Source organism: Amblyomma mixtum, chromosome 6 (assembly GCF_055824585.1).
Source record: "Amblyomma mixtum isolate Tamu chromosome 6, ASM5582458v1, whole genome shotgun sequence".
In the NCBI taxonomy this organism is placed as follows: Eukaryota; Metazoa; Arthropoda; class Arachnida; order Ixodida; family Ixodidae; genus Amblyomma; species Amblyomma mixtum.
This window is the reverse complement of record NC_143017.1, coordinates 14,418,021-14,440,679: the sequence shown is the minus strand read 5'-3', so window position 1 is coordinate 14,440,679 and position 22,659 is coordinate 14,418,021. Positions and strand designations below refer to the sequence as shown.

The 22,659-nt window shown below is 47.4% G+C and overlaps 1 protein-coding gene across 11 annotated transcripts in view; it reads right to left on the bottom strand.

The window, feature by feature from the left end:
• Nucleotides 1-22,659, bottom strand: part of lili (LMBR1-like protein lilipod) — a 190,316-nt gene that overhangs the window by 56,958 nt on the left and 110,699 nt on the right. For 6 of the 11 annotated variants that reach the window (XM_089547565.1, XM_089547558.1, XM_089547560.1 and 3 more), the window contains 2 exons: nucleotides 20,688-20,764; nucleotides 736-819 (listed from right to left, as the gene is read on the bottom strand). The exons of 1 other annotated variant lie outside the window; for it this stretch is intronic. In XM_089547565.1, the coding sequence (XP_089403691.1) occupies nucleotides 736-819; nucleotides 20,688-20,764 (161 nt within the window). The remainder of the gene's footprint in view (nucleotides 1-735; nucleotides 820-20,687; nucleotides 20,765-22,659) is intronic. 4 more of the 11 variants (XM_089547561.1, XM_089547566.1, XM_089547567.1 and 1 more) reach the window with 2 other exon arrangements.

The window sequence follows — 22,659 nt, the reverse complement described above, 5'->3', positions numbered from 1 at the left end:
CCCTTAAGGGTTAATAAATGATGATGATGATGATGATTTCAATTTTTCGTAATCAACTTGGCTCAGGGCAGCGGCTTATTTTTATTTTGCCTGTAGCGTTTCTTTTTTTTTTTTCTGTTGCCAGCATATTTTTTCACAAGCTTTGTACACACAATTCTGCCGTTGTTTTCATTTGGAACTGCAATTTTCAAATTTAAAAGACTCAAAATCGGTCAATTTTTCATGGTAAGAAGAGAGTTAACCACTACGCCAGGAGCTCCCCGTGATCAATGAATAACAAACAGAGAATGACCGTGCAAAGGGCACTGGAAGAGTCCACTAATGCGTAAAATCCTTCAGGTGTGGTCCCCTCAAGTTTCTTACTGCAATCTGCATCTGCGTTTTGCAGGCTGATAGACTCGAAAATGTAATGCAATTTGCAGGTCATCCACACAGAGCTCGGTATTACTGCGTTCATTTTGATCATAAACAGTGAATAGGATGCACGGCATACGAAACCTCCAACAGGCCTTTTCAAGGTCAATGGTACAAATGCTGCCTGCATCACCTGTTTAAGGCAGACGAAATGATTGGTTGTTGAAAACATCCCTTCTCAAATGTACACAGTGTATGCCAGGGAAGAATGTAAGCCTAGCCTTAGTAAATGCCAGTGGAGGTTGCTGTTTTTCCAGGTTTTAAGAAAGAACAGTTTTCCCACCTATATTTTATTTATGACTTAGTGAGAGAGACGCTCACCTCCACCTGAGGGGACACTGGCAGTGCCTTGATGCCAATCAGCAGCTGCAGGGTGTTGTGGGTCACCATCAGCAGAGAGATCACCTGCAAGGAGTGCATGGCGCTCTCATGCAGTCACTCCTAATGCAATTCGACCCCTAGTAACACTCACCTCCGCTGTACAGGCAACCTTCCATTATTTCGCAATTAGTCACACCACACGTACTCACTAGGATCAAGACCAGCTCTAGTCTTCCGTGAAACAGACCCAGCGGCAGTGAGTCTGAGCAAAGGCTCCAGGCCACATTTTGGGCCTAACTGCACTAAAGACTTGTGATGATTTGGTTTGCTTTGGTTTCGTTTATGGGGTTTAACTGTCTTTCACCACCGCGCCTTAGGTTATCGTTCACATGTGAACGATTCAAAGCGCCCACATAAAAATCTCATTCCGGAGCATCGTACACGTGCTTCGCCATCTAGTTTGTGAGCTCAAGCCTTGGTTTCAGTGTTTCGACATGAGGGGGCGCCGTGAAAAATAAAACTTTGAACAGCCGCAGCAGCGTCAGCCGGAGAAAATGGTGGCCACATCACCATGTGCTTCTCGGAAGCACAAGCCGACACCGAGCACTTCGGCCGGTTTCGGTCTTGTTTTTTGGAACGAAAGCAGCGGTGAGACTTTGTCTCAGGGGCCTGGAACGTCAGCATGTACTTGCATTTAAGTTCTGTTTTCGTTCGGTCTGTGTTTTCTGCAGTGCATGCGATTTGGAATTGATGACAGTGGTTTATTTTTGTGCTTCAGGGTCTTCACAACGGATGGCGTTGCGTTTTTCAACCAAGACAACAGCCAGGTGTCCATATTGGCGCATCGCTGCGGAGCGGCGCTTGGAGATTCACTCCACCTCTCAACTTTTTTTTTTTATGTTCTTCACGGCGGAGGTAACGAAGACGATGTGCGAAAACACTAATAAGTATGCATGGATGAGGATTTTGGACAGGCAAACATACGCTCGCCGTGACAGTTCAAGCTCATGGGAAGAGGTGAATCCGTCGGAGATGCTGAAGTTCATTGGAATCATCATATGCATTGGAATTGTTGACCTGCCGCGACTTTACCTCTATTAAAATACAGGAATAACCTATTCTGGCCTTGTGCCATCAAAAATAATTTCCCGAAATAGGTTTTTGCTTTCATTTGTTTGTTCTGCACGTAGCAGACCCGGAGGATTCAGTGGTGGCAGCATCTATTGGCAAGACTTGAAAAGTGTCCTGGCTTTTGAACCACACCAATAAAACTTCCTCCATCCTGATGCTCTAGAGCTTGCACAAAATGCCAAATCTGATCAGCTGGCTTTCAGGAAGCAGCTCATTCAACAAATCTTTGGGTATGATGAGGCAAAAGAAGTCCACGCCCCCAAATCCTCCCAATAGAATCCAGTCATCACCAACCGAAAAGAAATGAAAAAAAGAAACTGCAAACTCGGCTACCACAAAACAAAACAGGAACAAAAATCAAACATTATGCGAAGCACCTCTCAAGTCATGACCCCTGACTTGACCGCCCATGGAAAGTGCAATACTTTTTCCTCATAGCTATAACTAGAGAGAATGACAGCTGTAAATATGTGCAACAGTTTGTATATTCCAGTTTTCCTCTAATCAAGTTCTGGCTTAGTACAGCCGATAAATTTTGTTTTTGCTACACACTTTTTCGTGTTTTTGGCAAATTTCACAAATAAGTGTGCACACACTTTTGCGCACATGACTCTGCTGTCAGGGTCAAATTGCATGGTGCAGCGTGCCCGAACCGTTAACCTCGATCGGAAGCGCATCGCTGGCGTTCCCCGTGATAGAATCCACACGATAAAGTTTTCCTTGCGCTTTGCGATGCCAGAAAACCGCGGTGTCTTGGATGCAGAAAAGTGGCCAGTCATGCTCGATTCGCGCCATCCGATTAGACAAATGGTCTAAATGCGTGGTAAGGTCAGTGAATTTTGTCAAGGCGGGGACACATGTGCGAAAAGCGAGTGCGGCGGATTCACTGCGGCGCGCCACTGTCTGCGTTCAACCGGCTACATGTCAACGACGGGCCACTTGCAGCAAGCGCAAAGACACGAAGCGGCAGCCAATGCGAGCGCGGAGACTGGCAGTGTCATGATGACGTAGGGCGCGCTCCTTTGAGCTGGGCCGACATGCCAGCCTTGATGTTGGCCGCCGGAATCTGAAAAACGCGATAGTATTGTTTGTTCACGTTCATAGCAAACCCTGGGATATATGAATATCAAAAATGCATCATTTCTGATGATCGTTGGCGAATACCGAGTTGCTTGTAGAGGTGATGACTGCGCTACAAGCAAATTTCATCCAATAGCCATTTTGGTGCTGCTGCTACTTGGTGCGGTTCGCCTACCGTCTGCTAGCTCCGTTGCTGAAGGCGTCGCGGAAATCTAACGTACCTTTTATTATGAGACTGGTTGACAGTAAAGGGGTGCCGAGTGTAGCGCCTTTATTTGAGTGCTGGCCAGTCCCGAAGCACTAACGGCTGCGGCATCGATGCGAAACCGGCTAGGCCTAGCGGCGACCAGGGCAGTCAGGGAGCAGCGTGCAGTTCGTCGCCAGGTGTTGCTGCAGGCAGCGTCGTTGTCGAAAGCTCCACTCTTGCACAGGCATGCTGTCATTGCTCAAATCTAGGAGGCAGACTTTATGGTAGCATGGCTGTTTTGTATTCTCTTGTGCGAACGTGAGGTCCGCCGAGCCTGTCGACCAGGCTGGGTCCTGTCTGCCAGAGTCATAAAAAATGAGCTAAAGCTTGTTCTTGATATAGATAATAATCTATGGTATAAGAAATTTGAAAACTGCATCATCTTTGAGGATCGCTGACCAATGCTGGCAGAAGTAACAACTGTGCTACGAGCAAATTTTGTAGCGAAAGCTACATTGGCCATGAACTTGCGATTTCGCTGTGGCGGTGCTCCGCGGAGGCACAGAGACCGACCCTGACCCGTTGCCTAGCAACCGCCGCGTGGCGTCCACCAGCTTCCTCACAGTTGTGGTGCAATTAAATCTCGACTGTTTTAGCTTTTTTTCGAGCGGTCGTTTATATCGAATTATCGCTTGTAAAGAATTTTTTTCGCCGTCCCGCTGACTTTGTTATAACGAGGGATTACTGTATTTCGGTGACATTCTACAGTCACGTTTCCTGGTTACGAGGCTCAATGCATCATGCCCACTGCACGACACCATGACAGCGTGCCACGCTGACTGGCCAGAATGCCAACCTCTGACTCGGCAGGATGTCTAATAAGCTACTCTTTTCAATATCCTACAACGTTTTCCCTGACTCTTTCAGTCAAAGTTCCCTGACCCCACAAGGGATGGTAGCGGGCAGCATACACGAGCCGTTCACAGCAGAAAGCGGCTGCAAATGAGAACAAACTGGCACTACCTTTTTTTAAAAAGCTTATCTTTTCTTTTAGGGGGCACGAGGCTCTCAAATAACTTGCTTTTCACTCGCTGACACTTGGCATGTAGGTGCATCATAGAACACTGATTTCAAATATGCATCCATATTTTGAATATTGCACCTTGAAGATAATACATGGCAAAATAACGTCTAAATTAATCTGGGCTATTTACTGCCATACTGCTTTCCGACTGTTATTAGCATTAGGACCAACAAAAAGACTTTATGGCCATTTTGTTAACTTTAGGATGTGCGGTGGGCCTCTGCAAATGTCTCCTATTCTCGAAACGCCTTTTCTTCACTGAGAAATTACCACAAGGGTCTCTGAGAAATGACCTAATAATTAGGATATTTGTTATTTTGCCATATATTTCCTTCTTGTTATATTTGAAACCTGAATGCATGTTAGAAATCAAATTCTATGATATTCCTGCATGCTAAGTTTGAGCCAGATATGTCTACAAATAAAAAAAAAATTAATCTCAACTTAAAGGGACCCTGAAATGATTTTGATGGGCATATTTGAATGCAAGAGATTCTGTATTGGTGGTCTTTCTGGGTATTCAAGTCAAATTTGAAAGTGCGAGCTACTACACTCAACCATCTTCAAAATTTTTTTTTTAATTCAGAGAATTCACGCAGAGCTTTCAAGTTTGACTCTCAAAGCCACAAAGACCACCTATACAGGTCTGTTACACTAGAATATGTCCATCGAAATCATTTCAGAGCCCTTTTAAACTTGAGGTTTCAAATAAGATTGATAAAAACTGGATGCAAAGAGAGTCCAATATTCTAAAATACCTTACATTTCAACAAAAATAGTTGAAAAGATTTATCGCACAGAAATATTTTACTCCTCTTTGCCATCATCCATTCTAACCTTAACTAAGCCTAACAGGCATCACAGAGGGGAGGAGGACGGCTAATCTGGAGCGGGCAACATTTATACAAAGCACAACTGTATCCAGCTGCTAAATGCTGCCGTGAAACACTGCCAGTGCGTCACTCCATGCCTCTGATGGCTATGGGGGGCACACCTGGCAATGTCAGCCACATCGTCATCATCAGCCTGCAGGGCAAAGGCCTCTCCCATGTCCCTCCAACTGACCCTGTCCTTCGCCAGTTGCGGCCACCGTATCCCCACAAAACTTCTTCATCTCATCCCCCCCACCTAACTTTCTGCTGCCCCCTGCTACGTTTGCCTTCTCTTGGAATCCACTCCGTTACCTTTAAGGACCAGCAGTTATCTTGCCCTCGCATTACATGCCCTGCCCAAGCCCACTTCCTCTTGATTTCGACTGGGATGTCATTAACCCACTCCGCCCTCTTCCGATCTCTGAACATTACACCCATCATTTTTCCTTCCATAGCTCGCTGCGTTGTCCTTAACTTAAGCTGAACCCTCTTTGTTAGCCTCCACGTTTCTGCCCCATAGGTGAGTACCGGTAGGATACAACTGTTGTATACTTTTCTCTTCAAGGGGTGGAGACACCAAATTTTGAAGCTATAAAAAGCCTGCTATGGGATTCCTATGTATGCAAGGGCACTCACAGCCAGGTGTTGGACGCAACAAACGTTTAAAAATATTTTAATTCGGTTCCAAAGATTACCTAAATGCTCACTCTCACGATCTAGACCCATCGCTAGCGCCATCAACCACGACGTCACAAGGGGTGTAGAAAAATAAAGTTTTAGTGACGTCATACCAAAATACAGTGACGTACGATGAGCGGGGCACAGCCGCGTGAGCGCAGTCGACGCACCAGCGAGCCGCGTTTGCTGCTAACCGCCACTCGCTCGGTTTGCGGCGTGCCGTTGCGAACAGCGTCGCAACGTCCGATTGCAGCTCGTTGCCTACGTCCGGCCTGCTAGATGTCAACGGCGGGCCGCTCACGGCAACAACGACGGGAAGCGGCAGCGTCATGATGACACAGGGCGCACTCCTTGGAGCCGGGCGGTCTGCGCCAGTCTTCGTGCCGAACGCCAGCGTCTGAAGAACGCGATAGTATTGTTTGTTCACGTTCATAGCAAACCCTGGGATATATGAATATCAAAAATGCATCGTTTCTGACGATCATTGGCAAATACCAAGTTCCTGGTAGAAGTGATGACTGCGATGTAAGCAAATTTCATCAGCCGGTTTTGTGCTGCTGCTACCTGGTGCGGTTCGCCTGCCGTCTGCTAGCTCTGTTGCTGAAGACGTCGTGGAAATCGAACATATCTTTTATTATGGGACGAGTTCACAGTAAAGGGGTGCCGAGCGGAGCACGTTTCTGAGCGCTGGCCAGTCCCGAAGCGCCCTCAGCTGCGGAGTCGATATGCGAAAGCAGCTAGGCCTAGCGACGACTAGGGCAGTCTGGGACCAGCGCGCAGGTCGTCGGCCGGCGTTGCCGCAGGCAGTGTCGCTGCCGAAAGATCCACTTTAAACACAGTCATGCTGTCGTATCTCGAATCTAGAAAGCATCCTTTCTGGTAGCATGGCTGTTTTGTATTTTCTTGTGCGGACGTGAAGTACGCGCCGAGTCTGCCGGCCGGTAGGTCAGCCTGGATACCGTCTGCCGACGTCATAAAAGCGAGCTAAAGAGTGTTCTTGACGTAAATAATAAACCATGGGACAAGAAATGTGAAAAAAGTGTCATTTTTGAGGATCGCTGACCAATACTGAGCTGCTAGTAGAGGTAACAACTGTGATATGAGCAAATTTCTCACAACCGCGCCTAGCAGCTGCCGCTGGCGCGACGTCGGGGTCCGGCTCGCCTGGCGCCCGCTACCTCCGCTGCCGAAGGCGTCGAGGAGATTGACCATACTATTATTTTATTGTGAGATGATTCTGTTAACACTACAGCTATTTGTGAAAAGTAGGCCTTTTATTATAGCGCAGGCGACTTCTGAAGCTCCGGCCGCTTGCTAAACAGGCTATAGGCCTAGCGACGACCACGGCAGCCAGGCAGCAGCAGAGCTCGTCGCCCGGAGCGCCCGCGAGCGGTGCCGTTGCCGAAAGCTCCCAACATAAGCAGACATGCTTTGTCGCTGCTCGAGTATAGCTGGCAGTTCTGATAACAAGGCGATCTTGTCTTTTCTTGTGATATTTGTACACCATCCCAAGCAGCGCTCAGGTACTGCTGCACTGCAGCAAAGTGTGACACCGGTTGTGGGCGCAGCTTGGGTAGAGCGGCGCAGCGATGCTTACTGGCATTTTGCAAAGTGTTTCGCATCCTCACGCGAACCCGCGAAGGCGATATTAGCGTGCGAACAAAAAAAAAGTCGATGTCCTCACTCATTGGAATCAGATCTGTCAGAATCCGAGCTGCTGGGACTAGACGTGCAGTTGTTTGTTTTCATGCGCTGGTCAGCACGTGTGTGGGAAAGCAGACGATGCAGCAGTAGGTGCGTCACAACTTTTTTGGGCCCACGTGACCAAGCGAAGCAGTTGATCTTCCCCCTCTGTGACGTCACTGTACAACTCGGTGTTCCGAAACCGAAACCGAAAATCGTTCACCTAAAAATGCTATAATAAATTATTCACTGTGAATATATGAATCTTTGAGTGTGTATCATGCTTCCTGGAGCCATAAGAAACGTTTGAAACTAAGAACGCGCGAACCACAAATTTGGTGTCTCCACCCCTTTCAGGGATATTGGTAAGCTACCATTTATGATCTGAGAGAACCTGCAATATGCGCTCCACCCCTTTCTTATTCTTCTAGTTATTTCCCTCTCATGATCCGGATCTGTGGTCACTACCTGCCCCAAGTAGACATATTCTCTTACTACTTCCAGCACCTCGCTACCAGTTGCAAACTGCTGTTCCCTTGCTAGGTTGTTGAACATTACTTTGGTTTTCTGCATGTCAGACACAAGCACCCCCTTTTTTAACTGTGATGGAAACAATATCCCTACTCTGCCATGGCTGCTGGTATTGCCAGATATCCCCCAGCGGAGTGCTACCAGACTTCCTATTTGAGAGGCGCACTGCCACAAAACACAAGACGGCGGACAAAAAGCAGCTACACGAGACAATCCCTTCCATGCCTGAAGGCACAGCTCCCAATCTGGAATGGGAAAGACAAAGCCAGTTGTGGCTGTTCCGACAGAAAATGCAGTTGATCGCAGCCAAATCAGGATCAGCCCGAACACGAGTAAGGAGTGAGGGAGCCAGTACGCAGTCCAGTGCAGTGATCGATTTGTGGACAACAGGATGGACAATAAATGTCGCAACAATGTGCACATGCTGGACGCTAGTTTAATTTCATTCGACAGTTTTCTCTGACCCGGCCAACTGTCCCTGACAGGTTTTCAAGTTTGGCAGACCCCCTGGACTGTTGTGATGTCATGCACTGGAGCTCGCACAGTGGCGTATGCAGCAAGGCGATTCCAGAAACTGCCTAAATATTACAGATTTTCTATTTTCTTGATTATTTTATATATCATGCACTCAGTATTCACAGGGCCAATGGTGAATTTCATTTTGTGAAAATGGTAGTACTTCAGGAGAAAAAAATTATGAACGATATCATGGCAGAGGCAGTGTTTTCACAATATACAGAATAGAGATATTAAAGTCATGACTGATAGTTGTCTAAAGGTACAAGTGAGGTACAAGTGAGAAGGACTATGTCAGACTTATTTCTGCTACTGCAAGGAATTCGAAGCTGCCACTTCCTAGAAAAAATTTCGAAAATGGTACACGTCTCAAATGAGGCTACAGTCAAAACTCGATTTAACGAAAATCCCAATTTAACGAAGGTATCCTAATCCCCCTCAGACGCCCATAGGGTTCAATGCTTTGACTAACCCGAAATAACGAAGCCGATACCGTGATCTGTCCCGATTTAACGAACCTTTTTTCGAGAAATAAAGGTGAAAAAGTGTTAATTTTTGGTCTATTTTGTAAACAGCACCCCAAAATTTATTGATTGCGAGTCAGCGGTAAAAGCGCGGAGCATCTTCGGCCCGCCACATTTTTCAAACTGCGCGGCGAAAAACGAGTTTTAATTTTGAGTTGAGCTCATGAGGTGGCGCCAGCAGTAAAAAAGTTTCGTGCCACATTTCATAGATGGCGCTGTTGCAGTTTGCGCGCTTATTTTGTGTGTGTTTGTGTGTTGTGCTCTGTGTTCGCTCTTGTGCGGATATTTCCCCGTGCCTTTGAACTCATGTCTATGTCAAGCTCAGCTTGTTAGGCCTCCATCAGCCTAGCCTTGCTATCATGAACGCGGACGTGGTGTGTGCGAGCAAGCGCACCGCTAACCCTCCTGACTAGCAGATGGAGCCCTGCAAGAAACGAAAAAGGCTTACCCTGGACGAGAAAGTGGACATAATTCGTGCTGTGACAAGTGGACAGAAGAAATGTGACATAGCTGCAGCACATGGCATTCCAGCGAGTACTCTCTCCACAATATTGAAAGGGAAAGATGACATCCTCTGCACCACTTTTTCGGGGAACCTCTCGCGCAAAAAAACGCTGAAGACTACTCCTCAAAGCAAAATAAAAGAGGCCCTCTTCGCCTGGTTTACGGATTTGCGGGCGAAGAATATTCCCGTGAGTGGAGTGGAGACCTGCTCCAACAAAAAGCTCGCTCTTTCGCGTACTTGCTGGGCGACAACGAGTTCAAGGCAAGTCCCGGCTGGCTGTCGCGCTTCAAAGAACGACACGACATCGTCGGGAAGTGCTCAGCGGTGAAGCGAGCAGCGTAAGCATAGCTGTAGTCGGTGACTGGCAGTCTGAAAATGTGCCCGACATTCTGGGAAAATATGCCCCCAGCGATGTCTACAACGCCGACGAGAGCGGTCTATTCTACCAAATGCTGCCTAAAAAAACACTCGCCCTGAAGGGGAAGGCGTGCCACGGCGGCAAACACAGCAAACAAAGGCTGACTCTTTTGCTGTGCGTCAATATATGGACGACACCGACAAACGAGACCCGCTTGTCATCGGAAAGAGTGTGAGGCTGCACCGAGGCTGCACCTTTAAAGGCACCGAAAAGCTTCCTGTGAAGTACATTGCCAACTCAAAGGCTTGGATGTCGTGTGCCATTTTCGCTACATGGCTGAAGGAATTTGACAGCGACATGTGTCGTCAGAAAAGGAAAGTGTGCCTGTTGCTGGATAACTGCATGACCCACTACGTTGCAGAGGTCGAGCTGACCAGCGTGGAGCTCCGCTACTTCCCCCCAAACGCAACGTCAGTGGTTCAGCCCTTGGATCAAGAGATAATTAATAGCGTGAAGTGCGCATACAAGCGTCGAGTCGTCGACAGAGTTCTCCTCAACCTGGAGCTGAAGCGCGAGACGAAATAGATATTTTTATGGCGGTTGAGATGGTGGCGGCGGCTTGGAGAGCACTGAGGCCGTCGATAATTGTCAACTGCTTCAGGACTGCCGGTTTCGGTACACTAGGCCCTGAAACTGCCGAAGCTGGTCCGGACTGCGCGAGCGCCGTGCACGAGGATGAAGATGCCTGGGAACACCTTCGCTCAGTGGATGAAGTGCCCACAGGCATAAGTTTCTCAGACTACGTGAATGCCGACGCAAACGCAGTCACAACGGAAGTTTTGACTGATGCCGATATGTTGCGGCTTGTAGGAAGCGTGGAGGGAGTGACGGCTGAAGACGCTGCCGACGACCCTGCAGGTGCCGAAGCTCCCGTGCCGACGCCAGGTCAGGTGATGGATGCTCTCGATCTGCTGCGACATTTTGCCGACGCACACGAGGGGACGGAAGACGCGCTGGACGCACTTCAGACCTACGAGAAATCGGTGCGGCCATTGCTCACAAAGCGCACGCAGGCAAAGATCACCGACTTCTTTGGCGGAAAATAAATTTGTAGTCCCCCGGGCCTTTCTTGTTGAGTAAGAATTTTTGTTGTTTGTTTTCATACGCGCTAGCGGCGCCGGTCGTTTCCACGGTCCGCAGTTTCATTTTGGGAGCATTTACGCTTCACAAATATGATGTTGCGGTAGCTTTCTGGATGCCACCATACCATATAATCGAATGTACCAAATTATGTGCCCAAGAAATGCCTCATTCAATTTAATGAAGTTCTCGATTTAATGAAATAATTCACGGTTCCCCTCAACTTCGTTAAATCGAGTTTTAACTGTATTTTTAACAATTTTTTTTCCTCGCAAATATAAAGCACACCTGCTTCAAGTTTGCATAATAGATAAGCATCTAGGAACTGAAAGGGTGCACCAGCTTTCTTTATTGTAGAATATAGGCAAGAAACACTGCCCTAAATCTGAAATTTCTGAATGTAGTAGTGTTTTTCAAAAATCAATGGAAAAAAAAAATCCCACCGGCAATTTTTTTTAACACTTCTGAAACAAGTCTCCAGAAGGAGGTCAAAAAGAATAGAAAAGAACATGTTGCATTATACTGTTTCCAACAATGCTACCTAAGCTCAAACCTGCAGCTTATCGAGCATCGGCAGGAGTACCTAAACAAAGGGGCAGAAGCAGCATACACATCCTAAGTCTTCCCCAAATCCCAAGACTGAGACCTCTTCCATCGAGAGACAGTGCACCTAATTACATTTTATAAAAAAGTACCAATGTGAGATGTCAGCGTCACTATTGCTGGGTGTGACTAGCAGCTGTGGGTGCAGCTTTCACGACAGCATGTAAACAAAAGCTTGCAATCTAATGTTTCAATGTAATCCAATGTAATTTTCTGACTGCACAGTGCACCTATGAGCTTGTGTTTGTTAAAAATAAAGAGGCACCAACCAAAAAGGTGTAGTCAATATGACAGACATTTCGGCTTCCACGCGGAAGCCTTGTTCACTGAAGGAAAAAATTTCCAACATAGTGCTTAAGTACACTGCACTAATCGCCGCAGGCATCTAGCGTACGCAGGCAGCAGATTACCGATGTTACGATTCAGCGTGTGATCTGTTGTCTGTATAAACAAGGACACCAGATATTGGCGTCACGTCTAGTTTTTCTCACGGCCGATAACTGCGGCCTCTTCCCAAGCGATACTGTGCTTCGCGCTTTCGGCATGGTCAGCAAGTGCGTTGGAAGCCACCTTCTTGTTTCTGACGTCACTCTTGTGATCTTTCAGCCGTCTCTCGAAGTTTCCGCTTTCCCCTAGGTAGGAATAATCGCAGTCTGAGCAGGGGATTTTATAAATTACGTCGGGAAATCTTTCCTTCTTCATCTTGTCTTTTACGGCCACCACCTCATGACGAAGCTTGCACGCAGGAACGTGGGCTATATGCACATCATATGTGCGAAAAGTGCTAGCCAATGACTCACTCACGCCTGGCACGTAAGGGATGGCAGCTCGGGCACGGCAAGGAATGCGAGCGGCTGAGATGGCCTGGCTGTTTGGCGTATAACAGCATCCACAAAGTGGTTTGGGTAGCCACATTCGTTGAGCTCGTGGCGTACTTGGCATAGGTCAGAGGCTTTATCCTGAGGCTCCGAGGATATTCTTTCCGCACGTCGGACGAGGGTAGAAACGACGGAGCGTTTGTGGCAAGTAGGGTGGACCGAGTTAAAATGAAGATACCGGCCTGTGTGCGTGTCTTTTCTGTGCACCTTGAATGACATTCGGTCATTGCATCGCTCAATCATAACATCCAGAAAAGGAAGACGTCCACAAATCTCCTCCTCGACCGTGAACTGAATGGAATCTTCCATGCTGTTCAAATGGTTCGTGAAAGCAGCCACCGCATCCTTTTTGATTACGCAAAAGCAGTCGTCAACGTATTGAAAAAAGACCTTCGGGCATGGCTGGAACGAAGCCAGAGCTCGGCCTTCCAATGCTTCCATTGTAAGGTTTGCTGTTGTGACCGAGATAGATGCTCCCATGGCAGTGCCGTGAACCTGCTTGTAGACAGTAAATTTTCAGGTTGTTCTTCTTCTTTGCACCAGAGGTGCACCGCCAGAGACGGTTTATCTAACTCGAAGACTGAAGCTCTTCGCACCAGGGGTGCCCGTCAGAGACGGTCTCTCGATGATTCGAGACGCAGGGATAAAGGGAAAACTTATGTACAGTTTATGTCGAGCAATTTACAATAGATACAAGTTCAGGCACTCGAGACAAATTAACGGCACAAATATACAAAACAACAAAAAGGTGGATCTGGCTAATACTAGGGGAGGCCCCTAACTCGGCGTTGCCGAAGATGCGTTGCATCTCACCTTAGCCCAGAACCCCCGCTTGCGACTCCGGAGCCCAGTTTTAAAGCCCTAAAGGCCCGGCCCACATTCCGTAGCTTCCAATCATGTTGCGGTCTCAACACCATTGGTTCATCCAGGGCATGGCCAGCCCTCCAGCTTCCGTAAGGTAGAGCACTCTCTCCACCACAAAATAAAAACAAACACAAATAGACATTCGTGCCAGCACGTGCGCGAATAGGTACCGCGGGGCGGGGTGGACACCCGTACTTCTTGGCGCGTTCGCGAGTGGCCGCGCTCCAAATAGGAGACGCCCCGCTTTGAGTGCCCCCAGCCGCGTTCCAATAACCTACCGATACCTTACATAGACAGTACCCCGAAAGACAAAGTATGTGTTTTCGAGGCAGAACTGCAGCAGCCTCAAGAGGTCCGGTAGCTCGATAGGTGTTCTGGCACTCAGTCCGTCGTCGTTCTGAAGAACTGATCGGCACACATCCACAGCCAGATGCACGGGAACACTCGTGAACAATGATATGACGTCAAACGACACCACGACCTCGTCGCTGTCGATCGTGACCTCACGTACCTTTTCAATAAAATCGAAAGAGTTCTGTAACGGAAGTCGGACCCTTGCCGATGAGTGGCGAAAAAACCATGCCAAGAAAAGTACGCCACGAGCTCAACGAATGTGGCTACCCAAACCACTTTGTGGATGCTATTATACGCCAAACAGCCAGGCCATCTCAGCCCGCTCGCATTCCTTGCCGTGCACGAGCTGCCATCCCTTACGTGCCAGGCGTGAGTGAGTCATTGGCTCGCACTTTTCGCACATATGATGTGCATATAGCCCACGTTCCTGCGTGCAAGCTTCGTCATGAGGTGGTGGCCGTAAAAGACAAGATGAAGAAGGAAAGATTTCCCGGCGTAATTTATAAAATCCCCTGCTCAGACTGCGATTATTCCTACCTAGGGGAAAGCGGAAACTTCGAGAGACGGCTGAAAGATCACAAGAGTGACGTCAGAAACAAGAAGGTGGCTTCCAACGCACTTGCTGACCATGCCGAAAGCGCGAAGCACAGTATCGCTTGGGAAGAGGCCGCAGTTATCGGCCGTGAGAAAAACTAGACGTGACGCCAATATCTGGAGTCCTTGTTTATACAGACAACAGATCACACGCTGAATCGTAACATCGGTAATCTGCTGCCTGCGTACGCTAGATGCCTGCGGCGATTAGTGCAGTGTACTTAAGCACTATGTTGGAAATTTTTTCCTTCAGTGAACAAGGCTTCTGTGTGGAAGCCGAAATGTCTGTCATATTGACTACACCTTTTTGGTTGGTGCCTCTTTATTTTTAACATGTATTCACCTGACCAGACGAGATTTCGTCAAACCTTGGATTTCATGAGTTTGTGTTTCACTGAAAAAAGCCAACAGCACTCTAGAGAGAGGAATGTCATTTCAAAGTGTTTCTGAACCATAAACAATGTGCACTGGCCAGAGACCTAAATATTCTGCTCTGGGCTCTCATCCTCCCCCATTAGGGAAGAAGGACCTCGTTCGATCCCTGTGGAGCCTCACTGATGGGCAAAAGCTTAAGGCAAATAAGCTGAGGGAATGCCTGCGATCACAGGCTTAAATCAATGAAAATTCATTTGAGAAACCAACATGTATGTTAAGGTGAAAGCGTTTGAAGACTCATACCGTCGGCTGTCTCTCAACAAAGCGTGTCACACGCGTTTAACTCGGGAACTAAGAAAGATAGAAGAAAACCAATGACCACTGCGGATAGAGGAGGAAAAAATTAACCATAAGGCCAAGTTTGATGAGTGTAAAGTAATTCATTAATTAATTATAGGCAAAAATGTCAAAATTGCTTCGAAATAGCACGGACTTTGGTATAGCCACGGGAACTGACGCCACATCCACCAGGAGTTGTCACGGCATAGTGAAAATTGTCATAGAATGGTTGGAAAAACGTCGGATTTGTGTCAAATTAGATAGAAAAATGTGTAATTAAGCATAATTAACACTTAGGATCCCCGAAAGATGTATAATTTGGGTATCGATATAGCCACGGGAACGGTGTGATGTCACGTCCACCGGAAAACCGTCACGGAGTAGGGTCCACGGCTCTCGCCTCTGAACACTTCAGTTGCCAAAGGGTGCTCGCATTTTTTTAAATCAAATGAGCGTTACAAAGAAAAATTAGCCACAGGTATCCCTCGAGTGGAACAGCGAAGCAAGGGCCTGGGAACACGCGTGGTACCACAGACGTGCTTTGTGCAGCCAGAAAATTACAGTAAAAACATTTGTTTACATGCATTCTTTAAGGTTGCACCCATGACTGTTAGCCACACCCACCGATAGTGACACGACATCACAGATGGGCATTTGTTTGCAGAAATGCAAATGGGTACGTGCTCTTAAAAGGTCTTGGGATTTGGGGAAGACTTAGGATGTGTGTTGCTGCTTCTGCCCCTTTGTTTAGGTACTCCTGCCGATGCTCGATAAGCTGTAGCTTTGAGCTTAGACGACATTGTCGGAAACAGCATAATGCAACATGTTCTTTTGTATTCTTTTTGACCTCCTTCTAGAGATTTGTTTCAGAAGTGTTAAAAAAAATTGCGGATGGGATTTTTTTTCCCCCCTCGATTTGCGAAAAACGCAACTACATTCCGAAGTGCCAGATTTAGGGCAGTGTTTCTTGCCTATATTCTATAATAAAGAAAGTTGGTACACTCAAGATGCTCATCTATTATGCAAACTTGAAGGAGGCGTGCTTTATAGTTGCGGAGAAAAAAATTCTTGAAAATAGCCTCATTTGAGAAATGGGCCATTTTCGAAATTTTTTCTAGGAAGCAGCAACTTGCTTACAATGGCAGAAATAAGCCTGACTTAAAGGGACTATGCAGTGAATTAAAAGTCACTTGTAAATGTTTGTAAATGATGCTAAGAAGCATTCACACCAAGTATGAGTCTTTGGAACTGAGCCGGCAATTTATTACGAATTTTTAAAAAACGCGTTTCTTAAAATTCGCGGGCCGATTGGTGTCTTTGTAGTGACCGACTTTGAAACCGAAATCGGGAAAATAGACGTCACTAGTCCCGTGAGGTCGGCAGGCCACCACTCGTTGTCATTCGCTGCAGCCACGGCAGCCACGACGTCACGGGCACGCTTCCGGTAGCCGTGAAAATCGTCTGCTCGAGCCGCCGCGCGAGCCAGGGCATTGCCTTCACGCACATGGTTTCAGTTTACCTCGGCCGCCTCCTTCTGTCGGGAGTTCGGCAACCACTCGCAGGCGCCTTTGTCGCAGTGACAAGCAAAGAAATCCGCCGCGATCCAGGAAGGCGCTGCCGACACTGCTGCTGAGTGCGACAACTGGAAATCGCAAACTGAACGTCAGCGAATGACGTATTCGTGGGCGGGGCTAAGTCCCAGAGCTGTTTTCTTTATTTTTTCTTGGTGCTCCGCGCGCGTACGAGTTGAGGGGGGAGAGGAGGAGCGTGATTTTTAATCGCCTATAACTTCGTTGTTATTGATGCTAGCTCAAAAATTCTTGCGCTGGGGTGACGAGTGATGGAATGCATATATCGCTTGTCTGCTTTACTGCATAGTCCCTTTAATCTAAGTCACCTGTACTTTTAGACATGCAAAATATATCCATCGTGGCTTTAATATTTCAATTATTAAGTCGCTGCAATGTTGCGAAACTGAGTTGTGCGCAAAAACACTGCCTATGCTACAATGTCATTTATAATTTTTTTTTTCTCTCCTGAAATACTAGCATTTTCACAAAGAAAAAAACTCACTACTGGCCTGCTTAATAATGTGTGCATAATATATAAAATTATCAAGAATATTAAACACAGAAATAGTTGGGAAATTTAACCCTTTGACCAGCAACCTCGAACTGTACTCGTCATGGGAGATCGTACCAAAATCGCCAATGACGAGTCACACTCGTCCAGCCCGATATTGCGGTGCTGCCACCTCTAAAGACGATTTAGGGTCGTCAGTTGCATTGGTTGCGATTTTGAACACTAGAGGGCGTTACTCGGCCATTAAAAAATGCATTTTGTGCCTTTGGCACGTAATTGAAGGCTCAAAAGAGCCATTTCACAATGGCATCATCAGTGAGGAATGCCGGTGGTGGCAGTGTCCCGAGAAAAAAAACTGCTTCTTCAAGCAGTTCTGACAGCAGCATTTCTGAGAATATAGAATTTGTTTCAGAAAGTGACTAGGACTTTGTGTACGTGCTGGAGTCTGCTTCAGATGACGATGAAAGCGGCGACGACGACGAGGGTGAGTCGCTGCACCTGTGTGGCAGTGTGTCAGCACGAAAAACCTGCCGCTCGCCTCTCCACGGTTCCATTTTACTTCAGTGCCTGGGATCTTGCGGCAGCACACTGACGAGCACGACATTCTCGGCTGGTTTTAGGTATTTTTTGACTGGGATATCATTGACGTAATCGTCACAGAGACGAACCGCTACGCGGTGGAGTACTCTTCTGCTCGACGTCCTGCATGGAAACCGGCAGACCGCGATGAGATCATGGTCTTCCTTGCTCTGATATTATTGCAGGGTATTGTTGGTAAACCTCGAGCAGAAATGTACAGGTTTACAAAAGAAGTTTTGCAGACACCAGTATTCAGAAAATATGAAAACCGTGGATGAAGCGACGCAGCCGCACCCCGGGCTTTGGAAGTTGTCACCCGTGTTCTCAAGGCTCAACGAGGCCTTCCTTTTAGGACGAAGCAATGTCTGTGCACTTTCCTTTGTGTAAAAGCGTATAATATGAAATAAACACGCCGTATTTCAATGCGTTCTACCCATTACTACGGCATGCACTGTGGGAAAGCCACCCTCGTAAACTCTTTTTCTTTTTCAACTTTTTGGGTTAATTTTAACCATAAACCACCGAAGTAATATATTTTCAGAAACAAAATTAAATGGAGAAAATTATGGTCACTTAAAAAAAATTGGCGATTTTGGTACGTTTTTCGGAAAATAAATTGGCGGTTAAAGGGTTAATGCCTCGTGGAACCACTCAGTAGCAAGTACCCTCCACTCGTACCCATACCATACTCGTAGCCCATGCGCAGCTTTGGGAGGTCAACCCCTACATACCACAGCCCCTAATTGCACCCTCACTAAAATTTTCATTAGCATCTGGGCGACTTTGAAGCGAAAGTTCACTATGGTACCCAGAGCAGCCTTCGCTGTACAACCAGTTTTCACCTTCAAATGACCCTGAGCTTCGAAACGAAAGGCGCCTAACTGGCCCCCTGGGACAGTGGACACCTTAGCTTTAAGCTACATGGCGTGGTGTGGCAGTAGTGACAGGTGTCTGCTGCATGCGTTGGCACTGCACTGACAACGTTGTGGCAGAAACGCGGCACTGAAGCCATAGGGCGTCAGCGTTCATCGTGTTCACTGGCGTTGACACCGTTTTACACTCAGATCATTTTAAGGAAAGGAGGTGCGCATAACTGGCTCCCTGGGTCAGGGGACGTCAGTATCGCGCTTTCAGGCACGCGGGGTGGTGAGAGAGAGAGAGATGTGGGCTGCAAGCGTTAGCGCTGACAACACTGTGGCAGACAAGCGGCACTGCAGCAACAGGCCGCAGCGTTCAATCATTAAACAGCCGCGTTCCAGGGTGGCAGGGTGGGTGCGCTGCCTTTCCACTGTCCGGAACGCACTCAACTTATACCCCTGTCACACTAGCAAATTTAATGTCATTCGAATCGAATGACATTAGCACCTAATGTCATTAATCGGCTGCTACACGGGAACATGTAATGCCATTAGGTTCGCGAATGAGTTAGGAGAACTCATTCGCATTCGGTCTCGAATCAAATGCTACTCTGGACACCAGATACGCAGCAGGAACAAGCGACGCAAAAAAATAATGTGCACACTGCGAAACTTAGACAATGCATTTATTTAGTTCTGATAAAAAAGATTAACGTTGGTGTGAATCTGTTCACACTAGAGGCTGTTGTGGATAGCTATTACGCTCGGTCTCAGCAGCAGCCAACAGCAGCGGCCGAGCGTGAAGCAGCGTCTTTCCCGCGACCGTCAGTCATTTTGGGTTGCGTGATTCTTGTTGGTAGGCGTGCCATGTTCGTTAAGCTCGAAGGTACTAAAAGACGTAACTGAGCAGTTCACCTTTTGGAAGTCATTTCCAAGCTTCGCGCGCCGCCATGTCAGCCATTTTGTTTGTTTACATTTATCGGATTGTGGCTGACTTTGTACTTGGCTTGGCTTTCGTTGGCTAAAATGGTGCAGAATGGCCGGAAATAATATTTTAAGCTTATAATACGGCACACAAATGTTCTCACCCGCTTTTGAAACACTGCACAACAATTTCAAACATCTTTTATGCGCGCTGATGTCGTTCAGTTGGACTATTTTTTTTTTCACTGATCGTCGATGCCATCATTTTCAAATGACATTATTTTTTTCCGTGTAGCACTGGAAGAGACCAAATGACATTCAATGCATCGAATGCCATTAGGTTCGAATGACATTAAATTTGATAGTGTGACAGGGGTATTACAGACGCCAAGCCGCGTCTAGTTGCCCGATACACCACAGCTTTCCCTCTCTAACCAGGTTTCAGCAGTAGTTGAACCGCAGCTCATTTTTTCTTGATTCTTTTCGAACAAGTGCTAGCTGGCTGCGTGAGGCCTGAATTCGGAAGGATCTGTCACCCTCACCACCGAAATGTCATCAAGAACTTCCCAACCTGTGCACCACCACACTAGACTGCTTCCTGCACCTGGTGGGAGTGAAGAATAATGCGACACCCACACAGCGCCTGCTAGTGCGAGGTTGAAAAGGTTCACACCAGAGGTCTGCAATCTTTGCACCGCCCGTGCAAACTTTATTCACCACGAAACCCTATTCATCTCCAAATTTTTCACCGTTTTTACTTCTTCCACTTAATGAGAGTTGACCGTATACGGGCCCTCAAAAAACTTTCAGCGGCGAGAACAGTGCACAAGTTACCTGTCTTCTTTGTGAAAAAAAAAAATTACTTTTTTGAGAAGAGGAAATGGCGCAGTAATCGCCACAAGGAAAGGGAGAAGAGAGACAGAAGAGCTGCCGGTGGTAATTAATTTCAACATCGCACTGCACATGGGCGCCTTCGCATATCACCTCCATCGAAACACGGCCATTGCGGCCGAGGTTTGAACTCTGGCTCAGCAGCCCAGAGCCCCAACCACTGAACCACAGTTTTCTGTTAAAGATGAACAAGTTCCAACTCGCACACCATCTGGCTTTGATGTTCTTTCCCAGGGCAACGGCTGAACGTGAAAAATCCTGTCTACCTAACATCACACTGGCACTGCATGGAAAGGCGGCACACAACAAGAGTGCAACCCTACCGTGAGGCTGAGCAGTGCCAGCATGGCAATGGGGTAGCCCAGGTTTCTCCGCCAAGGTGACGCCAGCTGCTGCAGGGCTGAAAACACACATGGGCAGACTCATCACTTCTGCAGCCGCGGATGTCGCTGGAATTAATGGCGCTGCTTTCCTACATGTCGTCCACTATGCCTCTGGAAAGGCTGCCAGCGCATGCTTTCTTTTCCCCCGGAGTGAACAGAACAAGAGTGTGGCCTAGCTGGCGTTGGGAGACAAACCACAGAGTACTAGGCGAACAATGTTCTTTTCATTGCTTATAGCACTGAATTTTATCAACCATATTTTCTTTGCAGCAACCGACAGCTCTTTACTCAAATTACCGGTCAGCCAGCTGTGGTGCCAAGGAGTGCGGTAGAACATTTTAAAATAGAATTTATTAATGTGGGAACACATCTGTATGAGATGGTAGTCTCATCTGGCAACCATCTGGATTTCCGCCGCGCGGCGACAAACATGGCGGCGCCCATCGAAGCCGGACCTATCGCTTGGGACTGAATTCTCATTGTTGCTGCCTTTTTCAGTGCATTCACTGGCCATTAATGGGGCGCCGGTCTTTCGCTCCGTCTCATCTCGCCTATAAGAAAACATATAAGAGATAAATTTGCTTTATTTTAATAATTAGAGTGACGATTCTGCTGCTCCTAGGCTGAAGTGGAGAGTCAGTTTGTTTACAGCAATGGTTCCCGTCCTGACAACCAGATGGCGCCACTATAGGCTGAGTTTAGTTTTGCGTCTCTGCTAGCATATGCTGAACTAAAAGTGGAAATGTGCCTCCGTCTTGCGTACATGTAACTATAAATATTCATGTGATTTACAGAAAAAGCGAGCGGTACGCCTTCTACAGTTTACTAGAACAAAACGTGCGTTTCTCTGACATTGGGGCATACAAACGGTACGTAGTATATTCACTTAGGCTTCTACAAAAAAAAGACTACCACTTTCTTGAACAAAATGAACGTTCGGGGTTGCCACCATGCATTTTTACGCGACTTTTAACGCCGAAATAAAATATAAATTCCTGCCTAAACCGGGAGCAGTTCCCTCGTAATAGATGTTATAGGGTGCCAACTACCAGAATATGCCATTATTTATGCACTCATCTCGGTGAGTAGACTGACCCTTTAACACCAATCGGGTGTTATGGCGGAACTGCTTCAGTGCACAAGCACATTGGGCCGTGCACTGTTATGCCACATGCTGCGTGATGACATGAACGCCAGGCCCTGCAAAGGCGGGAGATTTGTAACTTCTCAGAGTGCTGTGTGTGGTGCTAGAACCTTGCCCTTTTTTCTCCCACGCAGCAGCTGTTTGTGATGAACAGTTTCCGACCTGGCCAGCCACTGATCACGATCTGTCTTTACAAAACTTCCATCAGGATTCTCTCAAGGTCGGTGACAGAGGCTGCAGTTTTGAACAGCGGCTTGTGTCCACCTCCTCAACTCGGAATTATTACACAGCCTGCCGCTAGCTTTCTCAAGTAGAAAGCACGTCTTCCCTGCTATTGCATTGTGTACAGGCTAGTCCGTAGAGGGCAGCATCAGTGCAGACTGGAACACCGCACATTCAGAATGGTTGGTTGGTTGGTCTATGGGGTTTAACGTCCCAAAGCGACTGAGGCTATGAGGGACGCCGTAGTGGAGGGCTCCGGAAATTTCGACCACCTGGGGTTCTTTAACGTGCACTGACATCGCACAGTACACGGGCCTCTAGAATTTCTCCTCCAAAGAAATTCAACCGCCGCGACCGGGATCGAACCCGCGTCTTTCGGGTCAGCAGCCAAGCACCATAACCACTGAGCCACCATGGCGGCGCACATTCAGAATGGATGAGTGTACACGTATGTACTGTCAACGCAAGGATAACCGCACGAAAGCACTCTTTTCTGCCCACTTTGACCTGCATTGCACACTTTTTAGCTTCGATATTCGCTCTGGA